The sequence below is a fragment of the Spea bombifrons genome, chromosome 9 (assembly GCF_027358695.1).
Source record: "Spea bombifrons isolate aSpeBom1 chromosome 9, aSpeBom1.2.pri, whole genome shotgun sequence".
Lineage (NCBI taxonomy): Eukaryota > Metazoa > Chordata > Amphibia > Anura > Pelobatidae > Spea > Spea bombifrons.
This window is the reverse complement of record NC_071095.1, coordinates 16,951,938-16,964,558: the sequence shown is the minus strand read 5'-3', so window position 1 is coordinate 16,964,558 and position 12,621 is coordinate 16,951,938. Positions and strand designations below refer to the sequence as shown.

The 12,621-nt window shown below is 50.7% G+C and overlaps 1 protein-coding gene across 1 annotated transcript; it reads left to right on the top strand.

The window, feature by feature from the left end:
* The first annotated feature begins 3,047 nt into the window (after positions 1 to 3,047).
* Positions 3,048 to 8,601, top strand: SNX27 (sorting nexin 27). The gene is made up of 13 exons (XM_053475162.1): positions 3,048 to 3,331; positions 4,535 to 4,766; positions 4,886 to 5,078; positions 5,194 to 5,258; positions 5,335 to 5,439; positions 5,520 to 5,598; positions 7,021 to 7,184; positions 7,286 to 7,375; positions 7,529 to 7,678; positions 7,751 to 7,879; positions 7,977 to 8,036; positions 8,130 to 8,192; positions 8,369 to 8,601. Exons 1-13 carry the CDS (start codon positions 3,093 to 3,095, stop codon positions 8,414 to 8,416), a joined length of 1,617 nt encoding a protein of 538 aa, XP_053331137.1. The 5' UTR covers positions 3,048 to 3,092; the 3' UTR covers positions 8,417 to 8,601.
* The last annotated feature ends 4,020 nt before the right edge of the window (positions 8,602 to 12,621 follow it).

Below are 12,621 nucleotides of genomic sequence, written 5' to 3'. Positions count from 1 at the left end.
TTTAAGCTATTATCGTAACCCTTACTCAGTGCAGTGTGGCGTTCTGTTTCTACTCAAGTGCCTTGTATTCTGGATTTGGCCAATAACTGGATCATTCCCATGTTTGTAGCCGAGCGGCACACGTGCCGTTTCAGGCATTGATTGCTGTGTTGTAAGTTTACATGATCCTTTTACTCTCCAGAATAATTATGCAATTGTTTTGGTGAATGGCTCAGCGGCCCATGCATTCAAATGAACCAAGGACATATGCAGTAGTCTCCAAAACCTCAAAGGGAGTGATCCTTAATGTTTGAAAGAAGGGGCAAGCATTGCATACCTTCTGCACTTACATCTACTAACACACTGAATTAAGGGGCAATATTAAAACATTCAGAATTCCTAGAAGTGGAACAAAAACTATGATTTTGCTTTCCCACCCAAACCTGGGGGTTCCTATTCGCTTATTTTCAAACTTGTCAATTTTGATCTCAATTTATGGTGTGTGGGAGGAACACCGTGATTTCCAGAGACCAGACTTACACACAGTGGATTCACAATACTAAGGGCTACTTACCATATGAGTTATTATTATCATATAATACTAACTCAGAGAGGTGCAGACCTCCGCCTCCATTGTCATAATTCAGCAATTTGTGGTCTCTAGGGTGTTAATAAACAAAAGGACCCCATTTCTGCTAGCCTTGTTATGTCTGCCCCCCCTCGGCACATCTGAATGAAAGCACTCACTCTGGTGTCCTGAACACCCATTTACTGCTGTATTTAGTGTCTTAATCTGTATCTGGACAGATATCTGTAATATATAAATATATACATATAAATGTAGATAGTAATAAATTATGATATTTAACCAGCAGCGTGTGCTTTCTGTTGTGTATACACAATCTAATGCTGCGTGCATTCATGTTCCTTGGGAGTCTCAGGAGGCTCCTTCTCCATATACCTAGAGGCGCTCCGACTTACCTTGGTGTCTCTACATGCACCAACGCCAAGGGCGTCTGTGTCTGCGGGGACACGGGTTTCCTTCTAGCTGTAAGTGAGCGCACAGTGATGGCTCACGATGTTCTTGTGAGTCTGTGTGCCGACTGATGCCAGAACGTATGAAACTAGCCAGACTGTGTCAATGTAACAGATGTACACGTGTAACTATTCTGTATGTTTCTGTGATTAGGTACATGTATGTACATGACCGTGGCACGTTTGCCTGTGAGAGCTTTATTTTGGCCGACCGCCCGTGTTGAGTTTCGCCTGTACACACCCAGCTGTAATTAGCGTCACACACCCACACGCGCAGCATTAAGGCTTTCAAACAGCCAGCCCCTGTGCTGTCTCTTCGCGGACAGGCTGGTTTAACTTGTTATGTGCTGCTCGTGTTAAAGACATATAATAAATATAACACAACAATAAGGATTCGATGTGCGAGTCTTTGGTGGACAAAGTCTTTATAAAAACTGATTTAAACTAAAATCGACAGAGAATGTAATTATGTGCACGTTGTTTTAGGCAGTGTGAAGGACAAGCGCTCCTACAAGCTTAATGTAAACCTTGACCTATACATTATATGTGCAGACAATTAAAATACAACAGCCTAACCTGACTTTTCTCACTGGAAGGTGTGCGACGCATGAGCAGTTTTTATTAATATAAACATACAGATAAGAGGTACATGTTTCACCGTCAAATAATAATCATTTCCCTTCATATGTAACCTAGAAAATTGGTCCAATGTATAGATGGCTTTTTATGTTGTAAATAGATGCCTATTTCTAATGTAGTTCAACATGAATACATAACTAATAAATAGCCCTACCTGTCGCACGTCCATTCACGGAAGGATGAGCAGCTCTGACTGGTCCAATATGCTTCCCCTCAGGAGATTTGAGTGTCTTTGAGTTCTGATTCCATCTGTGAATATAGCGAGACAATGAAATGTAATTAAGGTGGAAAAAAAACTTTGCGAGAGGATCTTTAGGTTTCAACGAGCTAATGATTTTCCTACGTAGCGCTAACCCATGACGGCAACAAGGGGCAGAAACTGGAGCCCCCTGCTGATCATCTCTGGAACTGCAGGTTATGAAGAGGAAGCACTTTTTTTTACCAGTGATACTGTTACAGAGGTGGGTGCATTGGCTGGTCGCCCTGCTGAATTGGTTTTAACTGCAGTATTGGAGGGCCAGGCAATCCCCAGTATCCAGGTAACCGAGACAGGGCTGTGCATGTGAGGCGGTAACAGACTTACAGCACCCCCTGCTGGCTAATTACTGATGCCACATCTTTCTGCGAAGTCTGGAAATGATGCTGGGGGTGCTTGTACCACACAGAACCTGACAGGACCCCCCCCCCAGGCGACAGGCCGCCACTGCTAAATAAAACCTTTATTAAAAATGTATCCCCTATTCTGCCTATGGCCCACTCCGGACAGGGGTAATATCTTCTGCCCCATCATGTCCCTTTTGCTGGAGGTCTCGTTAGGCACTGTGTGTTTATATTTCTCATTCAGGTGATTTATACGGAGTCCCCATGACAGCCCGAGGCCTGCTAGAAGTGACAAAATACATTGACAGACAGCACATAAAGGAGGGGTGGGAGGCCGGCAGCACTTTGTCGCACTGCGTACCTCAGAACCGAGCACAGTAATACACAGGAGCAGCATGCAGGGGCTCCGGAGACCTGGTTGGGGGTAGATGGCTGTCAGCACTAGTAACGCACCACCGGACCTGGAAGCGAAACACCCGGAGAACCAGGTTCCGCGGTCCCACCCCACCGGAGCCTCCAGTCAAAAACAGCCGCATCACTTTCAGAGCCCCAGGTGAGGAACAAAGCGGCTTTTTATTAGCTGAAGCGCATCACCTCAATAGAGCCAGGGTACCCTCACGGTTGCCTCTCATTGGTTGCCGTCGTCCCTGTCCCTTCGGTGATTGGCTTCTCTTTTCTGTCTTCTCCGATTGGTCGTTTACTTCCCGCCTTCAATACGATTGGTTTCTCCTGCTGGCCTCGCCTCATGACAGCTATTCCGGACTTCAACTTCCATCATGCACCGCGGGTGACGTGCCGGTCCCGTGACCCCGCCTCGCTCCTCCCGGTGTGCGCTAAAGATGGCGGACGAGGAGGGGGACGGGTTGTTGTCCCGGAACGGCGGGGGCCCACGGGTGGTGCGGATAGTGAAGTCTGAGTCCGGGTACGGCTTCAACGTGCGGGGCCAGGTGAGCGAGGGCGGCCAGCTCCGGAGCATCAACGGCGAGTTGTACGCCCCTCTGCAGCATGTCAGTGCCGTACTCCCCGGGGGAGCTGCCGACCGGGCCGGCATCCGCAAAGGAGACCGCATTCTGGAAGTGTGAGTATGTCAGGAGACCCAGGACCGGAAGGGTATCGGGGAGCCGGGTTATGGGGCCTGGCAGGACTATGGGATGGGGTGCAGGTTATGCTGAGAGGCTCGTGTCGGTAACTGGGGGTCTCTGCCGGACGGAAGCCCTCCGTAGTATAGCTGTCAGTGGGCAGCGGCTGGATTGTACCCCCAGTACCTCCGAGGGGGCTCCACACAGTGGGTGTTTCTAACTGCCCTAGAACTGTATGCGGCTTCCGCCTATAGGATTGCAGCCAGGAACTGCTGTGTCCCCTCAGAGCAGGGGGCCCCTGATCATGCACACAGACCCTCAGCTGCCCTGTCTCCTGGGGCAGGATTATCTGTGCTGCGTGCATGTGATGCTCCGGGCATGACATGCTCCTTAACACGCGTGTCATCACATGTTACTGCCCTGATGGGGTATCACCCAGGGGTCAATCTCTGGGCCGCAGATCTTACACAAACCGGGGGACCCTCGTACCGAGTGCCCCCCTCAGATGGGATCCGATCTAAGAGGCTCTCAAAGTTTTTTTTAAAGTGGCTTTATCGCTATAGCAACCAGTGGAGTTAAGCGTAGTGGAGATAATAGGTTTTCAAGCTCTGGCCCCTCGGACTCAGGAAGGAAGTCTGGCGTGACGCTTCCTCTTTCTGGTGTCTGAATCCGTCCGTAGGAAGGGCCGGGAACATAAGGCGAGGGCTCTGCGTTCTTGTGACATCAGCGCGGTTGCTGATGATGTAACTGCCTGGCTCAGCAGGGGGCTGTGCAGGACAGTTGCTCCCAGACAGGGCAGTGGGACATCCCCTGAATTTTACCCAACTACTAGGGGATTGGCTAAAGGAAGGTGGATCTAGTGGCCCCTGGAAGCAGTGTGGCCCCTGTCGTAGCAGACAAAGTTGGGTTACGCTACAACAATCCCCAAAAGGGTTAAAGGGCATAGAGGCAGGTGTTTCACAGGGGAGGAATGTCAGAAAGAGGGGCCAAAGTCCACGTTTTGTGGGTCAGAGGCTAAAATATGATGTAAGGGAACACTTGGCTGAGAGGGTGGTGGATACATGGAACAGCTTTTCAGCGGAGGTTAACTCAGCATGTTTCTGGCAGATTAGATATGGCCGGCGGCTCGTACTGCTGATCGGTTAACCCTTTCTGTATCTGCTGAAGAGTTTTGTGGTAACCTCACCCTGTCTCCTTTTCAGAAACGGGGTGAACGTGGAAGGAGCCACTCACAAGCAAGTGGTGGATCTGATCCGAGCCGGGGAGAAGGAGCTCATCCTCACAGTGTTATCGGTTCCCCCCCACGAAGCCGAAAGCCTGGACCCCAGCGATGACTCTTCGGGGCAATCGTTCTACGACTACACCGAGAAGCAGGCCGTTCCCATCTCGATCCCCACTTACAAGCACGTGGAGCAGAGCGGGGAGAAGTTTGTGGTGAGGGGGCTTGCTGGGGGCGTGCGGCGCTGTTGCCGGGGCGTGCGGCGCTGTTGCCGGGGCGTGCGGTGCTGTTGCCGGGGCGTGGCTTCCATTCAGTGTCCTCTGCCCTCCTGCAGGTGTACAATGTCTACATGGCGGGCCGGCAGCTGTGCTCCAAGAGATACCGCGAGTTCGCCATCCTCAACCAGAACCTGAAGCGGGAATTTGCCAATTTCACCTTTCCTCGGCTGCCGGGGAAGTGGCCGTTCTCCTTATCGGAGCAGCAGCTAGACGCCCGGCGGCGAGGCTTAGAGGAGTACCTGGAGAAAGGTGAGTGGCGACCAGGGGGAAGGAAGTGGTGCAGAGGGGGGGATCCTGGGGGGGGAGGGGGGGTTATCCTGCGGGGAGAGAGCACTCACAGGTTCTTGGTTTCGCTGTTTTGCAGTTTGCTCCATTCGAGTGATCGGGGAGAGCGACATTATGCAGGAGTTCCTGTCCGAGTCGGACGAGGTGAGGCTTGGGAAGTGGGAGCGCGCATGAACTGGTGGGATATGGGGTAGGGTTAACCCTTTCACGTCCTCCCTAGAACTATAACGGGGTGTCCGATGTGGAGCTGCGGGTTGCGTTGCCTGACAAAACCACGGTGACCGTTCGGGTTAAGAAGAACAGCACCACGGACCAGGTGTACCAGGTAATAGGCTGTCCTGGCCGGGGGCCGGAGGGGGCGTGGGTGGGACGGTCCTTTCCTCACCAACTTTATTGTTCCGACAGGCTCTCGCGGCCAAGATCGGGATGGATGGAATCACAGCCAATTATTTTGCCTTGTTTGAGGTCATTAATCACTCCTTTGGTCAGTACCCACAATGCATTGCTCTCAGCATCGTAATTTATTTACCTAGAAAGAGGCCGAGTGGCTGTGTTCGGTGTTAATGCTTCATAGAGCCGCGTTCCTCCATGGCAGGGTGAGGGCTGCCCGTCTGTAATAGGATCTGCTGAAAATATTAGTTTCTTGATCTCTGAACAGAGTCCAAAATCCACATGTCTGTCCAACTCATAAATTGGTGACTGTGAGCCTAAAGACAGGACGGAGAAGAGCGCCACCCCGTGAAAGAATGGGGGAGAGCGCGGCAGGTGCAGTCTAGTGTTAGAAGAATGGGGCAGAGCGCAGCGGCTGCAGTTTAATGTTAGAAGAATGGGGGAGAGCGCGGCGGCTGCAGTTTAATGTTAGAAGAATGGGGGAGAGCGCGGCGGCTGCAGTTTAATGTTAGAGGAATGGGGGAGAGCGCGGCGGCTGCAGTTTAATGTTAGAAGAATGGGGGAGAGCGCGGCGGCTGCAGTTTAATGTTAGAAGAACGGGGGAGAGTGCGGTGGCTGCAGTTTAATGTTAGAAGAATGGGGGAGAGCGCGGCGGCTGCAGTTTAATGTTAGAAGAATGGGGCAGAGCGCAGCGGCTGCAGTTTAATGTTAGAAGAATGGGGGAGAGCGCGGCGGCTGCAGTTTAATGTTAGAAGAATGGGGCAGAGCGCAGCGGCTGCAGTTTAATGTTAGAAGAATGGGGGAGAGCGCGGCGGCTGCAGTTTAATGTTAGAAGAATGGGGGAGAGCGCGGCGGCTGCAGTTTAATGTTAGAGGAATGGGGGAGAGCGCGGCGGCTGCAGTTTAATGTTAGAGGAATGGGGGAGAGCGCGGCGGCTGCAGTTTAATGTTAGAAGAATGGGGCAGAGCGCAGCGGCTGCAGTTTAATGTTAGAAGAATGGGGGAGAGCGCGGCGGCTGCAGTTTAATGTTAGAAGAATGGGGGAGAGCGCGGCGGCTGCAGTTTAATGTTGATAAATGTAAAATAATGAACTTGGGATGTAAAATTCCAAAGACAGAGTATAGCATTGGGGGCCCCTGGGCTGTCGGCTTGGGGGTAATTATTTCTGAGGACTTAAAGGAAAGCAGAAAATGCAATAATGCCTCAGAAAAAAAACAAGCGAGGGGCATTGGTGGCGGAAAGAGGTTGTGCCCCTTTACAGATCTCTGCTCAGACCTCGCCTTAGAGTAGTGGGTACAGTGCTGGAGACCCCATCTGTTTGTACGATTTGACTGTATTGTATGGCACAGCTCAGGAAGCGAGGTGCTCGCGTCCGATGCGTGCCGGTTACACGTTCCGCGTGGCCCAGGTACACGGCAGCCAGCCGTTTAGAAGAATGGTCCAAAGACGTGTGAGAGGTGTGGCTAACCATTTCTTTTTATTTTCTACCCGTCTCCGATTGGCTCCTTCCCTCTCAGTCAGGAAGCTGGCACCCAATGAATTCCCACACAAGCTGTATGTACAGAATTACACGTCGGCTGTTCCCGGCACCTGCCTCACCGTCAGGAAATGGCTTTTCACCACTGCCGAGGAGGTCCTGCTGAAGGATAACGATTTGGCGGTCTCTTTCTTTTTCCACCAGGTCGGTAATGTGCGGGGAGCCCCCTCCAGCTTGCTCTGTCCGCAGCGATCGGCTTCTGGGAGCGCCGTTTGAGCTTGGTCTTGTCTTTTTTTCCTCCCCAGGCAGTGGATGATGTGAAGAGAGGATATATTAAAGCAGATGACAAATCCTACCAGCTGCAGAAGTTGTGTGAACAGCGCAAGATGTTGATGGTGAGATGGATGGGGGCTGCTCGGGGGGGGGATGGGTTCTGGGTTACGAAGTCCCTCCGGTTGGTGCGGATTTCGGGGGGGGGGGTATATCCGAGGTGCGATGTGATGGCGTTAAGGTGCTGTCACTCACCTGCTGCTCTACCTTTTCCCCAGTACCTGAATATGGTGCGGAGCTGCGACGGCTACAATGAGATCATGTTCCCGCACTGCTCGTGTGATTCCCGCAGGAAGGGCCACGTGATCACCGCCATCAGTATCAAGCACTTCAAGCTGCTGGCCTGTACAGAGGAGGGACAGCTGGAGGTGAGTGAGGAGCAGGCAGGCGCGCGGTCCCGGCTGCCTGCGGTGCCATGGTGACCCGTCTGTCTGTTACAGAACCAGGTGATCGCGTTTGAGTGGGACGAGATGCAGAGGTGGGACACTGATGAAGAAGGGATGGCGTTCTGCTTTGAGTACGCCCGGAGCGAGAAGAAGCCACGATGGGTGAAGATCTTTACTCCATATGTGAGTACCTCGCCGTCTCCAAATCTCAGCCGCGGCTGTCCGTCCCCTGCCCTGACCCATTCCCTGCCCTGACCCGTTCCCTCTTTCTCCTTCGCAGTTTAATTACATGCACGAGTGCTTCGAGAGAGTCTTCTGTGAACTCAAATGGCGGAAAGAGGTAACTCCTGTTTCAGGGGCTGTGTTTGGTAGGAAGTTGGGGACATTTTTTATTTATTTAACTTCTCCCCTTTTTTCTTTGCCGTTTGTGGAGGTGGAAGAGGAAGCCACAGACAAAGACAACAAGAACTGCAGTAACGACAGCACGTGCAGCAAGGTAAGCTGTCCCCACGGTGCTGCTCGACGAGAGTGTCGCAGGGCTGTTTCTGCGGGAAGATAAAGCTAGTACTTCTCGCTGTCCATGGCTGCTCAGCAGCACCGTACAGTGTGGGATGTTCAGACACCTAGCCCCTGCCTCTGACTGCTTTTTCTTTCTCCCCGTTACCCTCCCAGAACGTCTTTCAGATCGTACGAATGCAGCACAAAGATACCAGCACCTAGGGCCGGCCGCCCGATCGGATCCTCACCCCTCTCGCCCGGCAGAGCTCCGTAACACAAGAAGCCCATCTCATCGAGTAAACATGAAGCAGGCGGACTGAAAAGCATTTACCCCGGCACCACTCCTTTCTGGTCTCCACCGCAGGGGTTACGAATTCAGGTGTCACGAGACTTCCGGGACCCTCCCTAAAACGACGTCATTTCAACCGCTCTCCAGAGCGTTAAAGTGCCCGTATTGCCTGTGTTTTTGGGCCCATTCCCTCTAACTCCTCTCTGCATGTTTAAATTAACCCTTCAGTCATCTAACACTACTACCTGAAAAGAGCTCGGTGGATAAAAAGCGGCCCTCGTGGGGAGGGAGATGGCAGCCTTGCTAGGCCTCGCATAGGATTTCGGAGGATATGGAATACGTTAACGGATCCAGGCAGGGTGCCTTAGTCTTGTATAGTTTCAGCAATAGATCGTGCCCTTTTTTTTTTTTTCTTGTAGCCGACACTCCTGGGTTTACTGCTCCTGCCCCAACTAGATGCCCTGATCCCTCGGCCGCGTCCCCTGTAAATACCCCCCTCTAATGAGCAGGTGCTCTGGGTGCTGGTGGCCGCCGGCCCCTCATCCTCTCCCTGCTAATGATTCCAGCTCCGGGAGGGCTTATTCCTCCGGTCCTATTTTCTGCCAAACTCGAGGCTTACGAGGATGTTTGTTTGGCGTTGGGGATCTTGAGGCAGCTGCTCTCGTCTAACCAAGGATCTCACTGCCAGTGTTGCCCTGGCATCTGTATTTACAGTCCTTGTCAGTGTTAATTAACTCTTTCCCAATTTATTAACTTTCCCGTTATAGTTCATGGAACGGCAGCGCCATCCGTGCATGCGTTTCAATGAGAAATGGGTACCATTGCCCTGGCGTGCCAAATAAGGGGGTGAGGGTAGATAGACCAGAGCCGGCAGCAGGTATGGGGCGTGAATACAGGGTTCCCGGAGTCGGTTGTCGACGCCGTGCCTGCTCTTCTGCCTTGACGTGATGTTCCGGAAACATTCGAGTGATCTGAAACGGGTTCCGGGATCTATTGCTGGTTCTGGAATAGGTTTGCGACCAAGTTCTAGAGCTCACGCGCACCAGCTGGGAAACCTTCTGAAACGTTCTAGAACATTAACCATGGGTCATAGCAATAACCCACCCCGGGAAAGGTGGTCCCTTACCCCCGGTCGCTAGCTCGCAGGGCCTGTGTCCCCCTCCCCATCAGGGCAGACTCCTTCCTCACGGATCTTCTCACCACCTTCCATGGCAAACATCTTCGCTTTTTGTGTTTTTTTTTTTTTGTTTTTTTTTGTTTTAGGTTTAATTTATTTTCCTTAGAAGTCTAACCCATTATTTTTTTTTATTTTTTTTGGGCAGTATACTATATTTTTACTTGTGATTTTTGATCAGTGTGAAATGTTTAAAGAGAAAGAGACTCCAGTTCACATCAGTGTTTCTGATTTTTTTCCATTTCTAGTTCTGACCTAACCACTCTGTCGTTTGGTAAGTCACCTTTAGTGTAATTAATTGTAACATATTTTAAAATAAATTTGATTTATTGATGCGAATGAAGCTGGTGTGAGCTGTTCATTCCCAGGCTGCCACCTTGTGCCACGCTGGCTTTTGGCAGGGCCTGGAAAGGCGCAGCTGCGATGCATGGACCCGGCTGCGGCTGCGAATAGCGTGCAAGCAGTGCATCCGCAGGATCGGTTCCCGGTCTTGAGACCGTCCATACAGGTGCAGGCTGCGCCAGGCGGGCAATTGATAGTAAAAAAAAATGTGGTCTGACTTGGATGACGTGTGGATGTGCGAGCATGACGGGGTCACATAACGCAAGTGTGTGTGTGTGTGTGTATGTGTGTTAGCATGAGTGTGGTGGGAGATAGGAATGAATTATGTTGGGTGGGTTGTCCAGTGATCAGGGGCAGATCTACGCTCCCACTCCTTTCACATACATACACAGCCACTCTTGAGACTATGCATGTAACGCGCACGCACGCTCATTCTCTCCGATTATCCGCGCAGCTCAGACTTCGTCTCCTCCTTTTCTTAGGAGAGCCGCAGCTTTATTATCTATTCTGAAAGTGAACTCGCTGTATTCGAAAATGTATTTAAATGAACATTCAAATGGAGAACTTCATACACGCTGTATACTGGTGCCCTCCCAGTTCATTCCTGCCCGTTACAGGGTCTTTTGGGCCACAGTCAGCCCCACTGGGGTTAATAGTAATGACTGCTGTTCAATTACTTCTGGGGCTTGTATTTATTTACAGTCTGGAGCCGCAGGTATGGCCTATTGTATTTTACATAGCGCGCCAACAGAGTCTGTAGCGCTGTACAAGACGAGAATACAAAATCACCAATAACACTGAGCCTGACCGTAGACAAACCGAAGACATACAGGTTCAGCGTTCTGCTCTGGCGCGCTTACAATACGAGGGGCGCGAAGTTAGAAGGTGAGGGGCAGCGGCCGCACAAATGATTTTATCGTCGTCCTCTACACCGGACAGACTGAGCTTCTCTGAACAGTTGCCTGCATTCTAGCTGCTGCCCACAGGAGGGCGCCGCTGCCCAAGCAAACGGTTACTGAAAGACAACCTACTCTCTCGACTGCTCCAGCCCCCAAGCCTACTAATCGCTGGCAGGGGACGTTGCCTGCTTTCCCGAGACAGTCGTGTCTGGGGTTAGCGTGATTAGCAGTAGCCGGAGACACGATGATACTAATAAGCAGGGGGGCTCACCGGTTCCTCTAGGAACATCTCACCGGCGTGAAAGACGTTCCATAGACAGGAACAGGAGAGTCTTCTCTTACCCCAGGGCATTAAGGCTTAAGAGCATGTGATCGGCTTCCGTGTCCCACCATCAGGGCACACGCAAGAAGGGCAATAACCCATGACTGTAGCGTGACAGGATGGCTGAAATTCACATTCTCCCAGAAAATTGGGGTCCCCAAAAGAATCGCAAACAGACTCTTGATCAAATTTATTTCATTTTGACAGAAAAAAATTAAATAATTCAAAATAAACATCAATAAATAAGAAATAAGTTAAGCATTATATAATCATCAGGAATTGGTCTGATATAACCCTGCCCTCCCGCCACCCTGATTTATATTAAAATACCCTTTCCCCAGATTCCCATTCCCCTTAACCAAAGAAAAAAGTCCTAAATTTTTACGATAAAATGGTAGAGAATCTTTTTTTTTTTCTTCTTTTTTTCTTTCTTTCTTTCTTTCTCAGCATCAACAAAAGTCTTTACAATTTCGGGCGAATTCGGAGACTGTAAACATGTCGTATCTTCTCTCTCTGGGAGCGTTGGGGCAAGTCCTGTGACCTTTGACCTTCACCTCTCGTGTAATAATTAACCTCAATCCTTGCCCCTGGGCATCAGGTTTCTTGCCCAGGACCAGGGCACAAAGGAGTTAACCCTTAGTGCACTGAAGGCTGCAGAGGCGTGTGATGGGTGTTTTGCCGTCGCTCCAAAAGGGTTAACGCATATGTATGCAGGCAATAATCTCTTTCCAAGCAGCATAAACACCCCCATTCCCCAATAGCAGAGATGAGGGGGGCAAACACAAGGCAAACCGTCCCAGAGAGCATTACAGATGTACACGAGGAGGGGTGTGCAATGTTCATCCTAGCTGGCTGGCAGTGGGTTAATCTGGAAGCTTTCCCAGCAGTGATTGAGTTAATGCAGCATGTAATGTGTTAACAGAGCGTGGTTATTGTTAAACATAACGTAAAATTACACTAAGGCTTAGGAGGGATGATCTGCAGAAGCGTTCATTGTGAAATGTTGCAATGCTCTGCAGAGGTCTCTCACAGCAGGGGTTTGGGTGCAATGCTGCGGCCCCTGAGCTTGCTGTTAAAAAGCCCAGGGTCTAATGGGTACACGCCAGAAGATTAGGGTGTCAGGGACCCAAACAGAGTGTGGCTACCATTATCTTTGTGTAACAGTAAATTACAGGAAGGCCCTGCTTGAACACAGGTGGCTGATGAAACAGCCCATGGAACGTGCGAACATAGCTGAGAATCTCATGGTGCAAATGTTTGCCTTTACCACTGGAACTGCAGCTCAAATTGATATGTTAAAACGTAATTGTGTAACTAGGGTTAGTTTTAAACCAGGGGAAGGGATTATCGTGTGCACTGAATGAGCACTTCCTGTGGTGGCCTCGATAGGACAGGAAGTTA